The 21,665-nt window shown below is 32.2% G+C and overlaps 1 protein-coding gene across 1 annotated transcript in view; it reads left to right on the top strand.

Moving 5' to 3' along the window:
* The window catches only part of LOC132717650 (serine/threonine-protein phosphatase 4 regulatory subunit 2-B-like), a 29,845-nt gene extending 9,422 nt beyond the window's left edge, over positions 1-20,423 (top strand). The window contains exons 6-8 of the mRNA XM_060701167.1: positions 3,181-3,823; positions 16,520-16,673; positions 18,361-20,423. Of these exons, the coding sequence (XP_060557150.1) occupies positions 3,181-3,823; positions 16,520-16,673; positions 18,361-18,794 (1,231 nt within the window). The 3' untranslated portion in view covers positions 18,795-20,423. The remainder of the gene's footprint in view (positions 1-3,180; positions 3,824-16,519; positions 16,674-18,360) is intronic.
* The last annotated feature ends 1,242 nt before the right edge of the window (positions 20,424-21,665 follow it).

The raw sequence follows: 21,665 nt of genomic DNA, 5'->3' as shown, positions 1-21,665 counted from the left end.
AAGTTGTTGAAGTTACTTGACATAAATCAGTAGGTGTGTTTGAATGTTCCCAATGTTGTATTCTTTCAATTTAGGAGCTAACCAGATAGCTTTTGGAAGGGAGTACAGTAACATAAACCCAAAGTAATATATTAAACCCAAATATCTGCACATGTCTGAAATAAGTCTTGGTTGTTCTCTTTGTATCTTTTTCAATCAGATTAAGCTATACAGATGCATTATATGAAATTACCATTTGAGCCGCGTCACGACAAAAACCAACATAATGGGTTTGCGACAAGCATGGATCCAGACCAGCCTGCACATCCACGCAGTCTGATCAGGATCCATGCTGTTCGCTATCAGTTTCTCTACTTGTTATAGGGTTTGTAAGCGAACAGCATGGATCCTGATATAGTGAAGTGTAGACAATGATCAGACAACACAGTTGTGCCAGCTTATCATGGTCTGCATTGTTTGCATAATAGATTCAGTTAATGCCTAAGTAAAGGTCAAATAGTAATTACTCAGTAAATAACTGCCAATATTAATATGTATGAGTTCATGTTGAAGTCCCACCCACAGGTGTTTGGCATGTTTATTGGTCACTTCCCCAACCACCTGTATAACCCCCAACCTTTCCAAACAATTTAAATTGTAGTGTTGTTTTTTCATGTAACATGCAATTTAATACCATATTTATATGATTGTGACAACATTTCTTTCATTTAAAAGGAAAAAGATACATATTTTTTGGGGGTAGTAACCAATCAATGCGCCAAACACCTGTGGTCTTAAGTGGAAAACTGGTAACTGAAATTGATTCAACAGTTATCAGATAATTGAATTTACCCAATTAAAGGTAATTTACTATAGTTAATAAATATCCCATGTATAATATTGGTACATGTATTTCATTAATAATGGAGTACCTTTAAAATATCTTATGTGAATCTAAAAATTATTTGAAATATGAATTTAATTGTTCAGATATGTTAACAGATAAATGAAAAGACCTCAAAATTAGACATAAGGATTCATCATTCAGATTTACTCTGTCACCCCACATTAAGGTTGTGTGACATGTAATAAATTGTTATGATTACAGTGAAATACTTGTTCAACCAATTCAGCCTTGCATTAATCACAACAAAATTACATAAAAAAATGCACACTCAGTTTCATTGAGTCTGTGCATGTTTGATAAAGAAAACAGTGCAACTTCCCTCATGCCCCCTAGCATTGGCTTGATCCAACACTTAAAAGTACTGGAATCATTGATCCCAGAAGACAAGAATGATATAAGGATATATACCAAGACTTGCCATCTTTTGAACTGTTCATTGTTATTTTGAGGAATATTGATATGAAAAAAGGTTTTTATTTCTCAAAAGCTTTTTATTTACGGTGTCCAGTTATTGTTCCAAAAAGGTTATAATTGACCAATTACCTGAACTTGTTTACATCATTTTGCTATTTTATGACAAATAGTTTCACATTCAGTGCTACTTTCTTCAGGTAATAAGTGTCTAACATGCTAGACTAAAACCATTATTTAAATGTTATAAAACTAATTTTGCTCTTTCTAAGGTCATATTTGGTATTAAATCTGTAGATAATATTTTATAAAATTGATCAGACATGTTTATGTTAGAATGGCTAGCAGGAAAAAATGTACATACATTTGACATTTACATACATTTATCTCTTATTTTAAACATAAAAAAATGGTTTCCATAGAGACTGTATTGAAGTAATTGTTAACCCCGAATTTTAGTTATCATCCAATGAAAAACTTTATCTTTGTACTTCCTTGTATACCCCATATTCTCTTCCTTATTGATCGTACCTTAAAATGTATAAAAAGCTATATATCTATGGCAAAAATTATTGTTTGAATTTTAAAACAAATAATTCAAGAATGCTAGTATAAAATAAATATGTTAGTAAATTGCCTTAAAAAATGAATTGCGCTTACACGAAAGCATTGCTAAATTGATTATACCGTACTTTGTAAAAAGCAGAATATATTTTTTTGTTACTGAACATTTTATTCTGTTTACGTACAATATTCATGTGTAAGAAATCACAGAGATTTCGAGAATCGACCATATGACACCTATATAATTTTTGTGTTAAATTTTTTTACCTGGCTCAAGTTAGGTTAAAGACTTTTCCTGCTTTAAAATAAGATTTTTAAGTACGAGGGTTTTTACCATGAAGCTTTGATATTATAGCAGCAATGAGTATGGTTTCACACTGCAAAGATAGGCAGGATCCTCGGGTTATATTATTAGTGGCATTGGCAAGTTATTATAGGAACTGAAGCTCAGAGTTTAAATATTTGAATTTGCCTGGTTCATACGATGTAGAACATATACATGTAGACAGTTTGTTCAGTGTCATCTTACATTTTAAATATATTTTGTAGTTACATATATGTATAGTTACATGTAAAATGTATGCATGAATGCTCAAACATTTTACAATGTAAACAGGACAACAATGTAATTTGACAAACTAGAATGTCATAATGTATATAAGCATGAACTATACAATAACTGTGGAAAAACAATTTTGTATGTACATTTATATGTACATATTACTATACATATCAAGTTAATGTGGAAAAAGCAAGTTGTATATACATGAACTGTAAAGTTTATGTGGAAGAATCTTTCTGAAATGAATGGAAAACAATGTTCAGAAATTACAGTGTACGTTTGTATTTGTTATGATTATCATAAATTATGATATTAAGAAGTTGGCATAGATTTAAATAACCTTTTAAAAGTTAGATTAAAGTCTTCTTTTAAAATCATAAAAATTCATAGATAATAAATACTATTCCCGTGACTGATACATTTATATCAAAATCAGTTTGCCAAAATACTGAGCTATTTGTCCTTGAACACTTACCATGCGGAACAAAATCACAAACTAGCAAAATACTTTGAATCTTTTGCCCCTTACCAATTACTTTGAATCTTTTGCCCCTTACCAATTATTTTTAATATTTTGCCCCTTAACATTAATTTTTGTGATTTATCTCATTGACCCTTACCTCACTATGTACTGACTGATCTTGGTGTATCAATAGGTATAGGTCAGAACATTTAAATAAAGTCATGTAGATGAAAAAGTTAAATTGTGTCCTTGTCCCTATTATGATATAATATTTTTTTCTTTAATATTTTGCAGAAAAATTGTATCCGAGTCATCACATCCAATGGTCAATGGTTTGGACATGAATGGAGTTAATCAACAACGGTCAGACTTCAATGACTTCACAGATGGTCAGCCATTTGGCCCAGGTCCTCTGGTTGACTGGGCAGGAAATAATGTAGCGACTGTCTGGCCAGAGCCTACCAACTTGAACAAGAATAATTCAAATGCAGAAAGTGCTATATCGTGTACTGACGATAAAGTGAACAATCTTAAATCTGATGAAAAATTAGAGGACAATATTGAATCTGGATTGCCTAAAGCTGAACCAGAAGCTGCAGATGATGATAAAGATGAATTAGTTGTGAAAGATTGTGTTGTCAAAGACAGTGTTCCATCTTCTGTATCAATAAATACAGTGTCAAATGAGACAGAAAATACGACTGAAAATAAGACTGAAAACACAGAACAAAAAGAAAATCAGGACATTACAAAAAATGAAAGCTCAGTTGATTCCAAACAAATATCTGAAATGTCAACAGACAGTATGTCATCTGGGGATTCTGATAACCAATCAAAAGAAAATATAGAAGAGAAAAGTGCAGAAATAGGTGTGCCTACAGAGAAACATGCAATGGATGCAGGAGATGATGATGCTGGTGAACCTCCAGAGAAAAAGGTAAAGTTAGGGATGGTATTTTTAAGGAATAGTTTACAACGATGAAAACAAAGAAGTAAGCAAATGAAAGGAAATATTAAAATCAGGTCTGATTTAAACTTTGTGATAAAATAAAGATACATCAAAGAATTTAATAGGTGGTTAAGTGATTAACTTTTGAGAATTGACTGAGCCTCAAAAATTTATAAAAAAATAGACCAGTCCTGCATGAACATTGGAAAAAAAATCACAGTAGGAAGATAGGAAGTTTTTATGCTTGAATGATTTTTATTTAGGTTTTGCCTTAACTATCTATGCCAGAATGGTTTAAGATTTCATTAGTCATAGTGGAAACTTATACATAATATCTCATGTGAAATATTTGTAAGACATATTTATAAACAGTTTTGGTGTCACTTAAAAGTAGTCAAGTCTTAGTTATTACACAAACAGAAAACAGGACACATGATTGTATGTTTTTGGGGGCGCATGCGCAATGCGCCCCCAATGTAATAACGACAAATTCAGATTTACTATGATGTGAACACAATTAGTCAGCTACCTACGCTAAGCAAAATAGTTCCAAAACTTCGCAGTAACTCCAAAATCATAGTTCCCTATCTATTTTAAAATTGACTTGCCAATTTTGTACTAAATTTAGCAATCGTCTTTTAAAATTGTATGTATATTTTTGCTTTACGCGATTTTAATATTACTACGCCAGCGGTCGATCATAGCCAAAGTACTTGCATAAATATAGTACAAATTACATGTAGTCACAAGTTAATTAAGTGTCATAGAACTCAAAAATTTAGCAAGTAATGGAATACGGATTTCAGATCAGCTAACTTTAAAGCTTATAGGGCCTAATGCTTCATAAGTGTAAATTTAAGAAAAACAATGCATGCGTATGAATACGAACTATTTTCGCCCTAACGTCATTTTACCGCAATCGCCATTGTTTACAAGTTCATCCGTGATTGAGAAGTTTATATGGAAGTTCCACGTGTTAAAACGAGTTGTAAGTTTTATATTACAAAAACCTTATCTCCCATTTACCTAAATGTTGTATAACTTTGCTTGTTTTGCATTTATCCATTTATCAGTGGCGAAATCGTCGTCAAATCGTTGGCGATTCTGGTTGCTTACAAAAAATACAAGGACTTAATACCGGATATGACTTTAAATACAACGTTATTCAAGATGACTGATGTTCATTGTTTATATTTCATAACGTTGATATTTAAGTTGCAATCAAAAAGCTGTATTTTTTACAAATTTTCTTCACAATCGGCCATTATCGGGTAAAGCTTTTTTGTACTGAATTGACCTTATCAAATTTTAAGTTTAGCAGTTCCTTCCCTTGAAAGTCCTCCCTCAAACCATTTCCTACCCAGACATTTTTGACCCATTTTTTTTTTTATATATTTTTTGGAGGTGAGTTATTTTACATCTAGCGTATACATATTGTTGATGCTTACCTTACAGCTTTTTTAAATAAAAAAATATACAAGTTCAGTAATGATGTCTTATTACATTTTCTCAAAAAAGAATGAACTGGATCCACGGTGCATAATCCATATTTGTACTCTCTTTGCGAAATCTGCTGAAACGGTACCTATCATTCACTGCTTAAAACAAAACCAGCGGTGGATAACAATCATGTAAAATTTCATTGTAATAAGGAAAAGAGCTGAGGTATGACACTTAGAAACCACAGAACACTAGATTGTTTTATTTATGTGCTGATTCATCATGTGCCAGTCTCTCATGTACTGCAACTTCATAATAAGCTAAAAAAAATCGACATGTCTTGCCTTGTCCATCACCTCGGCTTACAGACACTTCACCCCCCAGACACTTCACCCTAGGCCCTTTTTTTGCAGACACTTCACCCCTCATTTTAAGAAATTTGAGTAAGGTTATAATTATATTTTACACTGGGGATTAGCATTGAAAAACCCTGACATTTGCTTAGTTCTGTGTAACATCTATACACTACCAGTACAATTTTTTTTGGAAAAAATGCGTTTTGACTCAAATTGATACTACATAACTGACAGGTATTCATGCCACATGGTTAATTTTAGAATTTTATCCAGGGAGACATGAGAATTATGCATAATATTTATACACATTTAAAGTTAAACCATGCATAATATATTGATTTCTTATTGGAGTGAAAAAAATGAGTACATGTACATAAATAATGTTCGGAAGTATAAAATGAACTAGGTACAAATATTGCTCTGTCAGATGTAGTTATACTTGGTTTTTATCACATATCACTTATCAATATGAAATCATCCATTTAATATATGCCAATTTTGGATGGGAATTTTTTTGACAGTAATTTTGGGACTTAAAAAATAAAACATTTGAAAATTTGCTGTCTTTTTTATTGGGAATTTAAATAGTTTTATAAGGGAAAAATGCTGTTCAATTACAAATAGAATAGATAATAGTTACAAATACTACAAATAATATATCAGGGATTGAAAAACGAAAAACAACAACAACAACAATGCTTAAAAAATATAAATTTCCTACATGTTCTGACTCATTTTTCTTTTTTGAAGACAATTTTTCTTTTTTTGAAGACACTGTTTAACTTACTTCTTTCTGGCTAAACATTTGCCAAATATTGCATTGTGACATTTTTAAAAAAAAATTTTGTGGAACATACTGGAATCGCCGCACGGGCTTTTAGTAAGTTTTTACAAAATTGAATCAGACAGAATTAAGCGTTGCATTCAACAAATCAACATCAGTTTTGCCCATCAAACACAGGGGAATTATTGTGTGCTCTGTCCTACTAGTAAAACTTGAAAAATGGTTTCAAAAGAATTGAATTGAAATTTGATTAATTTTATGCTAGAAATTTCACACATCCTGCAGGACGGGGGCATTTTTGGGAGATTAACTTGTCCAGAGTCATTTTTACTCGTATTTATCATTTATGAGCTGACAAGTGGATTTGTCAAGCCCTTGATTAACTGCAAGTGATTAACCACATTATTTCCATAAAACTTATACTACATGTAATTACATTGTTTGAGATAATAAATCATTTGACTTACTAGTGAAATAAGTTGTAAGACTGCATAATATTGATATAAAAGTGAAATTCAGTTAGTGGGTTCCAAACTACAGGTGGAAACTGTTCTATTTTCTATTCAAGTTTTTTTTTGATGAAACATAATATTGATATAAAAGTGAATTCAGTTAGTGGGTTCCAAACTACAGGTGGAAACTGTTCTATTTTCTATTCAAGTTTTTTTTTGATGAAACAAAACTTAATCCTGACAACAGTTATATATGCTTAACAGTGTTGTATTTTGATTATTTTAAAATCTGTTGAAAAATATTCATATTAAAATTCATGAAAAAGAAGTTTAAAAAAAAAGAGAAAGAAATGAGATTTGGGCATAATTTTTTAAAAGAAGCGTAAAGATACTTCAATGAAAAAGTAAAGATTAGGTAACAAAAATCAATCAAACGAAAAACTCATTTTAAATTTCAAGTTGTTCCTGACATGTCTAAGTTGTTCCTGACATGTCAGAACAAAATTAATAATTTTTTTTTTTGAAATCTCTGGTAACCTCGAGCTATGTTCTCTACCGATTGAGCTATGATTCCGACAATTATTACTCACTTTTACAATAATTATTGTTAGTCTCAATCATTTTTATCTGGGGACATGCCAACATTCAACTTACCCATATATATGCCTTTTAAAAAAGGACTGTTTCGACTATAAAATTACTTGAAATTATAAAGAATTGCCCTATTAATTCTTTACAGTCTATTTGTGTTATAGGCTAAATTTTAGGAGGACACTTTTGTGAAAAATACGCAATGAAAAATGAATAATTACATTGGGAAAAAATACAGGAAATGAAAATGGAGGCATTTTAACTTTATCCAATATTTCTTAATGGTTTCAATGAAGTATGTAATAAATTAAAAGAACTATTGTATTGGGATTAGGAAAAGTTTTTATTTCAGGTTTGTGAATAAAGGCTTTGTTTGTTTAGATTTCAATTGTTGGCTCAGTTGGTTGTTTGCTGAGAAGCTGTGAAACATAATTATACAGGCCATTAAGGTAAAAACATTAGTTAGCTTTTTTTTCTGACTTTGATATATATATCCATCTTACTGTAGCATAACAAAAGAGAGAACAATAGAATTCATTCCATAACCAATAGAAATTCTGGGGCCATGGCCCTTTAATAAACAAAAGGAAAAACAATAGTAATGGTCCTTAATCCCTTTTCGGTCACACGGGCAAACATTTTCTTCAAGTAAGACCATACATTTATATATGTTAGAAAGTTAAAAAGGAAATGTTCATTGTTATATATATATTTGGTTTTTGAAAATCTTTGTATATTTACAATTTTGACCAAATAGTTTCTCAAAGTATTTATTTGACATTAAAACTGACCATAATTAGTGGCATATGTTTTCTAACTTCTTTTTTCAGGAGGTTTTTTGTCAGATTGATGAATGTGAAATTAAGAGGACCCATTTTGAGGATGCTTTTTATGAATGGAATCACGATAGATGAAGGTCTAAAATGTGATACTGTCAATGTGACTAACCTTGAAGTAAACAGATGACACAATGTTTTTTTCAATGTCATGGGCATATAATGAAGAGGTACATGATTATTTGTATACACTTTTCCTTAATAAATACTTTCTAAAATGTTTGACATGTTTAAAGGCCAACACAGGCTTCAAGGTTTATTTAAAATCTGTAAGCTTGGCACTTAGAGCCAATTGTATATTAATTATTTCAATATTATTTTCATTATGCCAATCTGTTGTTAATTTAGGAACAAAAGTCGATTAGCAAAAAACATTTTAGCCGTGTTCATGACGAAACCAACATAATGGGCATCCGCCCAGTCTGATCAGGATCCATACTGTTCGCTATCAGTTTCTCTACTTGTAATAAGGTTTGTAAGCGAACAGCATGGATCCTGATCAGACCAACCTGGTTTCTGGATCCATGCTGGTTGCAAACCCATTATGTTGGTTTTGTCATGACATGGCTCATTTGTGACATGTAATTCACTTAAATTGTATTTTGAAATTCAAGTTTTCATTCCTTTTCACCTCAAGGCATTTGACATTGAAATAGTGACTTCATGTAGTAAGCAGTCAGTAAAACCTAATCATCTCATCTTGACTAAGCTGTATATAGATTATTCAGAATCACTCACATTTACAAATTTTATATGACTTTAAAAAGTTGTGTTTACTAAGCAAATAAATAGATTTAATTGGGGTGTGACCATAGTCAAAGTAATGCACCTAAACCACTTACCTTTAAAGATATATACTATGCTCATTCAGTAAATATTTTAATCATGAAAATGTATTGAATTCTATGCAATTCTTTTTGAATATGTCTAATTTGAATGAATTAACTATGCATTGGAAGTCATGTTCCTTTCTTACGAGACAAAAAAAAAAAATTTTGGTCCTTTCTTAAAAAGAACTGTCAGTTTCCTAACAACACTATATATTTATATTGTGACCAACTATAGCATGTGGGCTGTTTTTAACATTACATAGCTACTTTATGTAAACACAAAACATGCTTATTTTATGTTTACAAAGAGACTGTGTAGCAATTATCAATGTTCAATTTATATTTAATATGGATTCTTTAATGTGAAGAAAGCAATCCAGCTAGCTTTAAAAAAAAAGGCGGTGGTTCTACTCAGATGCTCGTTTGTGAAATCTGATCAGAGGGGTTGAGCTCTGGCATTGGTCGCGCATTTTTTTGGTTTTATACCTTTATAAATCAGAGTAATTCTAACAGAAAGATGCTGAAAAAAAGTTAACATACAAGTATGGAATATCTCGGTCAGCAATAAACTTTTTCAAAAACTCTATTTTCAGAAAACAGAGATGCTTGTTTTGACAGATACAGTAATAGTAGGAGTTATGAGGGAAGATAGATTGCAGTGATAACTATATTGAGGCACCACTTCATCACCAAGAACATGAAATGAATTATCAATGTTTTCAATGTGTTTGAACACCCATTTTAAATAATACAGCTCAGAGTGAATTTTTCAAAATAATTAATTCTGTTTTCAAAGTTTTTTATTTAGATGTTAGTTGATCTTGTCAAGTACTTTATTTTTTTAGGGATGGCAACAATTACTAAAATCAATACTCGAGTACTCGGTCATTTAGAGTATTCGGTCATTTAGAGTATTCGGTTACTGGGATGATTTCCAATGATCTTTAAATTTTTATCACACAATATCAACACCGTCGGGGCGTCCGTGGCCGAGTGGTTAAGGTCGTTGACTTCAAATCACTTGCCCCTCACCGCTGTGGGTTCGAATCCCGACAGGGACTTTGGATTCTTTCATGTGAGGAAGCTATCCAGCTAGCTTACAGAACGTCGGTGGTTCTGCTCAGGTGCCCGTTCGTGCCTGAAATATGCACGGAAGGGCACCTGAGGTCTTCCTCCACCAGTAAAGCTGGAACGTCGCAATATGACCTATACTGTGTCGATGTGACGTAAAACCCAAAAACAAAAAACAAATCAACACCGTCTGCATGCTACCTTCATTTTCTATTTTAATTCATAGAATTTGTAGCTATAAAATAGGATTGCAAGAAATACATATAATAAATATAAGCATAAGAAATGTCAATGACAGCATTTATTATATACCTATAAATTTTCTTCCTAAAACACAGGATTATCTTGAAGCGCAAATAGTTTTTCAACGGTTAGAAAATTCTTGTATTATGTTAGAGACAAATACAGTACCATATATGAAAGGCCTGGACTATTTTTTATGCTCCCCAAAAAAATTTCGGGTGAGCATATAGTCGCCGCCTTGTCCGTCCGTCCATCCCCTTTTCTTGTCCGGGACTTAACTTTGAAACAACAACAAACAGGTATTAACATGAAACTTTGTAGGTAGATAGATCTAATTGAGTAGGTGTGCAGTGCACAAGAACCGTAACTCTGCCTTGTCTAATTTTTGAATTATTCCCCTTTGTTTATTTTTTACACTTTGAACTTTGTCCGGGAACATAACTCTAAAACTATAAGAGGTATCAACATGAAACTTTGTAGGTAGATAGATCTAATTGAGTAGGTGTGCAGTGCACAAGAACCGTAACTCTGCCATGCTTAATTTTTGAATTATTCCCCTTTGTTTATTTTACACTTTGAACTTTGTCCGGGACATAACTCTAAAAACTATAAGAGGTATCAACATGAAACTTTGTAGGTAGATAGATCTCATTGAGTAGGTGTGCAGTGCACAAGAACCTTAACTCTGCCTTGCTTAATTTTTGAATTATTCCCTTTGTTTATTTTACACTTTGAACTTTGTCCGGGACATAACTCTAAAACTATAAGAGGTATCAACATGAAACTTTGTAGGTAGATAGATCTAATTGAGTAGGTGTGCAGTGCACAAGAACCGTAACTCTGCCTTGTCTAATTTTTGAATTATTCCCCTTTGTTTATTTTTACACTTTGAACTTTGTCCGGGACATAACTCTAAAACTATAAGAGGTATCAACATGAAACTTTGTAGGTAGATAGATCTAATTGAGTAGGTGTGCAGTGCACAAGAACCGTAACTCTGCCTTGTCTTATTTTTGAATTATTCCCCTTTGTTTATTTTTTACACTTTGAACTTTGTCCGGGACATAACTCTAAAACTATAAGAGGTATCAACATGAAACTTTGTAAGTAGATAGATCTAATTGAGTAGGTGTGCAGTGCACAAGAACCGTAACTCTGCCTTGCTTAATTTTTGAATTATTCCCCTTTTGTTTATTTTACACTTTGAACTTTGTCCGGGACATGACTCTAAAAGTTTAAGAGGTATCAACATGAAACTTTGTAGGTAGATAGATCTCATTGACTTGGTATGCAGTGTACAAGAACCGTAACTCTGCCTTGCCTAATTTTTGAATAATCCCCCTTTGTTTATTTTACACTTTGAAATTTGTCCGGGACATAACCTTTAAACTATAAGAGGTATCAACATGAAAACTTTGTAGGTAGATAGATCTCATTGACTTGGTATGCAGTGCACAAGGACCGTAACTCTGCCTTGCCTAATTTTTGAATTATCCCCCTTTCTTTATTTTACACTTTGAACTTTGTCTCTAAAACTATAACAGGTATCAACATGAAACTTTGTAGGTAGATAGATTTCATTGAGTTGGTAAGCAGTGCACAAGAACCTTAACTCTCCCTTGCCTAATTTTTGAATTATCCCCCTTTGTTTATTTTTACACTTTGAACTTTGTCCGAGACATAACTCTCAATGTAAAAGAGATATCAACATGAAACTTTGTAGGTAGATAGATATCGTTTAGTAAGTTTGCAGTGCACAAGAACTGTAACACTGTCTTGCCTACTTTTGGAGTTATTGCCCTTTGATCATTTTGACACTTTTGAACTTTGTCCGGGACATTACTCTAAGCAGTGCTTAAGAATTATTACTCTGCCTTGCCTTATTTTGAAGTAATTGCCCTTTGTTTATTTTTACTTTTTGACTTTTGTTCGAGACATAACTTTAAAACTATTAGAGATATCAACATGAAACTTTGTAGGTAGCTAGATATAATTGGATAGAACTGCAATGCTTAAAGAACCTAAAGAAAGCCTGGTCTAATTTTGGAGTTATTACCCTTATTTCATTTTTACACTTTGAATTTTACCTTGGACATAACTCTGATATCATCAGGCAACTTTATAGATGGATAGATCTAATTGAATAGAAGTGCAGTGCAAAAAAAAACATAACTCTGCTTTGCCTAATTTTGGGGTTTTTGCCCTTTGTTCATTTTTTTTATACTTTCCAGTGTCCAGAACCTTCTCGGGGAGCATCACCCGGTTCAACCGGTTCTTGTTAATGTTGGTTCTGATCTTAGCTGTGTATAACATAGTATATGGAAACGGCAACCAAAATAATAAAAGGTGTGGCTGGTTTTGCACAAATTACGTATTCATCTGTCAGTCATAATTTATTTCTTGACAGCTACATTTCTTTTTCTGAAATTTCTTATATAAGTGTAGTATAATGAAAATCATTTATACTTCAAACGAAAAGGTATATTATTAAAGGAAAATTATGTTGTAGTAGCTTTCTGAGGCTATGCATTTTTTCTACTTGCAATGTTGGAAAATTGTTATCTAGCTCGCCCTTTAGTCTCGCAAGATATCAATTTCCCACCGCTGCTCATAGCAAAATAAAAAGCCTCAGAGAGCTACTACAACATAATATTCTGTATATATATTTTTTTATAATTAAAACAAGTTTGGGCTATCCTTGAACATTTTTTTTATTTAATCAAGTTTTGATTTTTTTAAAATATATTTATATGAATGCATGCAGCTTTGAAATAGATTTTACTTATGTATATTTGGCAGCAATTTCACATGTAGCTCTTTGAAAAAAAATCACTTGAGCAAAAAAAATTTTATAGGCATAAAGTGATACCCGTTCTGTCATCATCAGTTTTTGGTTTTTAGCTCACCTGAGCTTGCTCAGGGTGAGCTTTAAGGATCGGTGAATGTCCGTCGTCCGTCCACAATTGCTTGTGAACACTCTAGCGGTCGCATTTTTGCCTCAATCATCATCAAACTTGGTCAGGATGCTTATCTAGTTGAAAGCATGGATGAGTTCGAACATGAGTCATCTCAGATGAAAGACTAGGTCACAAGAGCTAAAAAAAAGAAAAACCTTGTGAACACTGTAGAGGTCACATTTTTGACCCAATCATCATTAAACTTGGTCAGGATGTTTGCCTAGGTGATAGCTCGGATGAGTTTGAACATGGGTCATCTCTGATGAAAAAGTAGATCACAGGAGCTATAAATAGAAACACCTTGTGAACACTCTAGTGGTCACATTTTTAAACCAATCATCATCAAACTTGGTCAGAATGCTTGTCTAGTCAATTGCTTGGATGAGTTTGAACATGGGTCATCTCTGATGAAAAACTAGGTCACAGGAGCTAAAAATAGAAAAACCTTGTGAACACTCTAGTGGTCACATTTTTGACCCAATCATCATCACACTTTGTCAGGATGCTTATCTGGTTGATAGCTCGGATGAGTTCGAACATGGGTCATTTCGGATGTAAAACTAGGTGACCGGAGCTATAAATAGAAAAACCTTGTTAACACTCTAGCAGTCACATTTTTGCATCAATCATCATCAAACTTGGTCAAGATGCTTATCTAGGTGATATCTTGGATGAGTTTGAACATGGGTCATCTCAGATGAAAAAGTAGGTCACCGGAGCTAAAAATAGAAAAACATTGTTAACAATCTAGCGGTCACATTTTTGCATCAATCATCATCAAACTTGGTCAAGATGCTTGTCTATGTGATAGCTCGGATGAGTACAAACATGGGTCATCTCGGATGAAAAAGTAGGTCACCGGAGCTAAAAATAGAAAAACCTTGTTAACACTCGAGCAGTCACATTTTTGCATCAGTCATCATCAAACTTGATTAAGATGCTTGTCTAGGTGATAGCTCGGATGAGTTCGGAAATGGGTCATCTCGGATGAAAAACTAGGTCACAGGAGCTAAACATAGAAAAACCTTGTTAACACTCTAGTGGTCACAATTTTGACTCAATTGTTAGCAAACTTGGTCAGGAAACTTGCCTAGGTCATTGCTGGGAATAAATCGAACATGGGACATCTCGGATGAAAAACTAGGTCACAGGAGATAAAAATAGAAAAATCTTGTTAACACTCTAGTGGCTACTGTTGTGATCCAAATATTCTGTTAATTGGTCTAAAAGTTTGTTTTGATGATTTCTAAGTCAAGATCCAACATGGGTCATCTTGGATGAAAAACTAGGTCACACCGCCCAAATATGGAAAAGCCTTGTTAACATTCTACTGGTCACATTTTCGACTCAATTATCATCAAACTTGGTCAGGATGCTTGTCTAGGTAATTGCTTGGATGAGTTCGAAATCGCATGTGAAACTAGGTCACCGGAGCTAAAAATAGAAAAATCTTGTTAACACTCTTGTTGCTACTGTTTTGATCCAAGTATCCTGGAAATTGGTCTGACAGTTTGTTTTGATGATTTCTAGGTCAAGTTTGAATATGTGTCACCTGAGTAAAAAACAAGTCGCACTGCTCAAATATGGATAATCCTTGTTAACACTGTAGTGGTCACATTTTTGACTCACCTGTCATGAGACTTGGTCAGAATGTTTGTCTAGGTAATTGTTTGGATGAGTTTGAGATAAGTCAGGTGAGTGATCTAGGGCTATCATGGCCCTCTTGTTTTGTATGGTTTTATTTAAGAAATATTTTGTTCCAGTTATTTACAGATGTTTGTATGATTATTGGATTAAAGTTAAAGTACACTGATTTTCTTGTTATACACTACAATCCATTGTAACATCTTGAAATGTTTTCCATGATATATACATATATATTTATATATGGAATAACTATATGGTCTCAACCATGACTTGGTAGTTTTTAGCTCGACTATTTGAAAAATATGAGAGCTATTGTAGTAACCCAGCGTCCGCGTCTGCGTTGGTTTAAGTTTATTTTAAAGTCAAATATCTCAATTATTGCTTGAGATATTCAATTGAAACTTACAATAGTTATTTATAGTAACAATGTACATCAGATTGACAAGTTGGATAACTCTGCTTACAATATTAAAACTTCACATGCATTTAGGGTCATAATTGTACATGTAGGTTACTGACCAAGATCCATAATTTTATCGAGAATTTAGGCTTATTTTTCTCCCCTTTTTCAACTTAGAATTTAATGGTAAAGTTTTGCTTGTAAGCATGTTATCTCCATAACTACTGAAGGGTTTGTGCCTTTTTTGGGACAATTTTATGCATTCATGATAATAAAGCAGTGATTTACTTGATAAAACATCTTAATCCAAGCCTTTGTACCTTTTCGGTCAGTTTTATGTATTCATTGGTAAGCATTTTTATACTCAATAAACACCCTTGTGACAACTTTTTCGAATAGTCGAGCCTTACTGTCCTCAGACAGTTCTTGTGTTTGTATAATAATAACTGAACAAAAGTTTGAAGGAGTTATATTTCACAAGGTATGCAAACAATAGCTGTTGGTAGGACAGCACACTCTACTATATGCTTAGTGCTTGACAATAGAAGAACCTTGGTTATTTAAAATATTTTAAGTTCACAAAAGGACCAAAAATTTCTTTAAACCCAATATTCTACAGATATAAGCATTGGAGAGAGTCCTAGCTAGTATGCTCGCAAAGAAATGTATAACATTTCAATTTATTTCAAAGCCAGATGTCTATGGAATACGAAAATATCTTGAAGCCATAGGCAATCTTTAACAAATGGGTGCCTGATCGGGATCAAGTGTGCAAAGTTTCAATGCCATATGTCAATGGACTTCGGGAAAAATTGAGGTGATAGACGCCAATGTTCAGATGACTAGGATAATTCTACTTATTCTTATCGAATAATCGAGTAAAAATGTGACATCTGCTTTGAAAGTAGGAATGGCATCTGCTTGTAACAATAGACCACTATACAATCAACATAATGCGCCCCCAGCAGTGCTTTCAGCGCTTTGATTATAAAATTGTTGTCCTAATTTTCTGTATACTTTATGCTTTATACTTGTAATCACAATTCTAGCTATGTAATCTGAATTTGTAAATTACAGCTGAAGGTTGATAATTCTGATGAAAGCCAGGAGTCAGACAGTAGTGTAAAGGAAGCAGCAACAGAGGGACCAACTAGTGATAAAAGTCAGGTTCAAGATACAACAGTAGATACATCTCAGGGCAATACAACATGTGAACAAACACTAACACAAGGTAGTCTGATAGACATTCTTTTATTGTTGCTTCTTATTAAAGTGGATTGGTCAACAGTTTTTGTGCACATTTTCCATACATATTTCAAATATTGATAAAACGTTAGAAATGTATCTTTTGGATATTGTTATGAAATATTTCTTTGAAAAAAAAAAGGTGATAAAGTGATTTATCACATACCCGTGCAGCATGGCCGTGCATATATTTTTGACCCTTGACACAATTGCCTTAAACAAACTAGTATAAAGACGCGCGCAAACATGTTTAGCATTACACTAAAGGCCCGTCAATTGAAAAAAATGATTTTTTTTTTTTTGGGGTTTAAAACAGTCTTAATTTGGGGGTTATTGTGATAAATTAGAATACTATATTTGGCAGGTTCCATAACTGAATTTATTTGAAACTCATTGGAAAAAATAATATTAAAATCCTGGCAACCATTTAATTCAATTATATCGGCACAGGCTAAGGCATAGTTAAAAAATTTTAATTCAACTTGGTTTTTAAATTCCCAAGGATATTAACTTACATTATTTAAAAATCCTCCGTTTAGAAACATTTTATATATGAATAAATATTATTTTTGATTATATAAAACTCTTTTACTGCTAATATCGTAGATAGATATGTATTATCCCAATAATGATCAAGTATTTCACACTTAACAACAACATTCATTTGAGCCGTGCCATGACAAAACCAACATAATGGGTTTGCGACCAGCATGGATCCAGACCAGCCTGCGCATCTGCGCAGTCTGATCAGGATCCATGCTGTTCGCTATCAGTTTCTCTACTTGCTATAGAGAATGTAAGCGAACAGCATCGATCCTGATCAGACTGCGCAAATGTGCAGGCTGGTCTGGATCCATGCTGGTTGCAAACCCATTATGTTGGTTTTGTCATGATGTGGCTCAATTTTATAATTCTTTCGTGATTTGTTGTCATGTGTGATACTAAATACTATCAATAAAGTTATTTATAGTATTACAGACCTTCCATTATGCACCAATCCACTTTAATAGTTTACAGCAATGCAATGGAAATGTCATATAAATGTCGGAATATTTGAGCAAAACCCTTTGATAATTAAATATTGTTAAAACAGTTTTATTATTTTACATGTGGTAAAACACTATCACTGAGATAATTGTTGTTGAATATTTCTTACAGTTACCAAAAAATATCCAATAGCAATACAACTACATTGTATATGCATGGCTGTTTTTTGTTTTCAAAATAATTATGTTCTGTTGCATTTGGTCACAGTTGCTACAAAATATTCACAAAAACGTCACAAAAAGTTCTTTTCAAACACAGTATTTTGTTCTTTGCACTGTTCCTCTGTAAAATCACTCTTGTTTAACCTGAAAATATTTGAAAAAGAATATACATGTATACCTAAATCAGAGGATAGTGCTGTGTGTTCTGTAGAGAAATAATTATATAGAATGGTCAGAATAATGAATAATGTTTTCAAAAGTTTGTGATAATATAAACAATCTGTATGAATGTTTAAACAACAACTTCATAAGACTTTAACATGTTACTGTTGTCATACATTTCACAATTATAACTAGACATTTTGGTTACAAATATTACAATATTATATGTTAAAATAAAAAAATGGTAGACAACTTAAGTTAATGGGTGAACCACAATTATGTTCTATTTTGTATTCCTTTAAGATATGAAAGTGAAACAGTCCCAGGAAGATAAGAGTAAATCAGAGGAATCTGATGAACCTACACAGCTACAAGAAGAAAGTTCTTCTGCCACAGAAGATAGCCAATCAAAAGTGACGACACAAGGCTCTACAGTAGAAAACAGCCAATCAGAGGACAGCTTGCAAATAACAGAGAAACCAGAGTCAACTGAAAACACATCTGGAGAAAACCATTCAAAAACTGATACAGATATTTCTGAAAGTGTTATTTCTGTTCAGGAATCTAAAGACAAAGAGGAACCTGAAAAAGAAAAAGAAAATGGTTGTAAAGAACAAAAGGAGGACAACTCTGGTGCTGAAATGATGGATACTGAAACATCAGTTGAAAATAAAGAAACAGAAGCTGCAGAACAGAAAGGAACATCTGACGAAAGTGAACCCATGGAACAAGAATGAGGATAAGTTGGATTTATTTTTTTCTAAAGAAGACTACTGGAAAGGAATCAATTGAAATTTCAACTTTTGAATCTAGCAGTTGAATAAATGTAGCGATTTGCAAACAATATCACAGAATCGAAGGAGAAAAGTTGATTGACCCTTTGCTAACCTGTTAAAAAAGAAAACATGACTATGAAGGAAACAAAAAAAATATTTGATATTTTCAAAATAACATATTGGCATAAAAGAACATAAAGTGAAATATTATTAAAAGGTGGTATCTTTCAAACATATTGACAATAGAAAAATAGAGAAAATATAGTGAAAAAAACTTAAAAGGTGTATATTTTTCAAACACATTGACGATAGAAAAAAATGGAGTGAAAAAAATTATTAAAAGGTCATTGTAAATATTTGACATTTTATTTGAATGGCTACATCATGTGTTTATATCATGGAGTAGAATATATATGATAAGATAATAATGTAGCCTGAATGTATTGTATAAATTTTCCTGATTTTATATGTATATATAGAAGGTTATGTTTGTTGTTCAGGTAGGACTCTAGTATTAGAGATTCAGGGAATTAAAAGAAAAGCAAACAAATTTGTCAGAAATATTCTGAAAGTAATTTTATCAGAAAATTTGAGAATTGAATCAGTTGTACATGTATGGATGATAAAAGATTTGCAAATGCTGGTAATGTAAAAGGGAAATTGTGTGGATGAATTTAGACAGATACTTGTCTAAAAAATTAGATTTGTACATGTGTAGGTTCAGAATTTTATCAATATAAGAATTTTAAAACCTGAATATCCAATTTGTCAAGTGTCTTAACTAAAGGCTTATGAAAGAAAATGCTACCTTTGCATTGTTTATTTTTTCATATATATCTTGTTGCTATGGTTATTTTGAGTAGGAAAATTATCATGAGTTGATAAATGTCCTAGCATTTAATAAGTAGGTATGAAAACAACTATATTTAGACTACTTAAATTGTAAAACTTACATATAATACCATTGACTAAGAATATGATTATATTATACTGAATAAACATAAAACATTAAATGGATGTAAGTTGTATGAAGCTGTTTCTTTCCTAAGAAAACTGTATATGAATAATTCTTTAAAATGATTTGGACATAAATAAATGGTAGGATAATATAATGTGAATATGAAATTAGTTTTAGAGATTTATTGTCTGAGAGAGCTGGCATATGAGACTTGCTTATGTTACTAGAGTAGAACTAGATTTGCAAGTGTGATCACTTGGGTTCTATACACTGTAAACTGATAAATTTTAGAATTTTAATTTTAGAATTTGATGCTGAAACTCCTTAAACTTACCAAATGCAGGAAAAAATCATGGAAGTTCAGATTATATACAATAACTACAGCAATCATGATATCATGTGAAAGATCGCCATCAAACATGTGGTATAATAGTTAATACAGAAGTTTTTCGTTATGAACACAAACAAATATATGACAGTTGTTATACAAAGGTTACATTGCATAAGATGAGTTTTAGTTAGTAATGTATGATTACTTTGTAGTTACAATATGTTCTAATTTTATTTAAATGTGAGTTGAAATAATTATGTTGATGTAAAAGGAGACATGAAATAAATTATTTTAAATTGTATTGGCTCTGTTAAATCTTTATATCATACAAAATGAGAAAATGTATACCATATAAAGTATGACTTGACTGCAGGTTTGATTCACGTTTGACTGGGAACCGCTTCTTGCTTACCATTGAAATGGACAAAATATGTTAAATATATTTACCAAAATATTAATTTACAATCACAACCTCGTGATGAACAATAGTATTTAGCTCGTTTGTTTCGGGGAAAAAATCGAGCTATTATGATCGCTGCTTCGTTGTGATCAGCAAAAAATATAATGTAGCGCATTATTCCACCTTTTCATGATTTCACGTTTGTTGAAGTAGGGGAAATAACTCGTGGCCGTATCGATATAGATGACATTTCTTTTACGTCCCTTGCATGACGTTAACGTATAGAAAAATACTGAGAGTTTATTACATGCTTTTCGGTGGTTTATAGAAATATATCAGTAACATAAAACTGGTAATTTCACTGTTTGAAACAGTGAAATTACCACTTTGATAATTTCACTGTTTTGAATTTTAGCCCCTTACGTTGTTTCAGTGAAATACCAGCGTGCACAGTACTGGGTACCAACTTAATGATGTGACGTCGTAAATGACGTCACTTTGTATTATTATTTGGCGCGCTTTTCATTCAGTATTAGGTAAAACGTTCCTTTGCATTTAATAAAAATAAAAATTGTTTAGTTTAGTGTAAGATTGAAATATATTTCACCTTGTGAACACCAAAAGTTCATATTTCACTCGTGGCTACGCCACTCGTGAAATATACCTTTTGGTGCTCACTCGGTGAAATATATTCCGATCTTACACTGAACTAAACAAATATCCTCTATATATATTGCAATTGATTGGCTATATTGTGACAACTTTTGACGTACAATATCATAGTCTCAGCAGTGATTAACGTTACCATATTACACGATAGGGGCATATGTAAATACATGTATACTTTCTCATTCCGATTTAAAACTGTTGATTTTATTACATGTAAATCTATAAAGATTTAAGTTGGTTGCATGGTAACGATGTAAAAATCCTTTAAATACCTTTGTATATTCTACCTATGATATTTTTTCAAAACGAACCGTTTAATTTTCTTTTGCTATAAAATGAGTAACATTTGTTATATTTCGGTAACACAGAGAACAATTATTGAAAACTACATTGTATACTGAAAATAAAACTATTTGTTTATAATATTTTGTACTAACATTTTCATAATATTGAATGGAACCAAAACTAAAAGAA

The sequence above is a fragment of the Ruditapes philippinarum genome, unplaced genomic scaffold, assembly GCF_026571515.1.
Source record: "Ruditapes philippinarum isolate M1 unplaced genomic scaffold, ASM2657151v2 ctg282_1_1_1_1, whole genome shotgun sequence".
Taxonomy (NCBI): domain Eukaryota; kingdom Metazoa; phylum Mollusca; class Bivalvia; order Venerida; family Veneridae; genus Ruditapes; species Ruditapes philippinarum.
The sequence above is the reverse complement of the archived record's forward strand: the minus strand, read 5'-3'. Positions and strand labels throughout refer to the sequence as shown.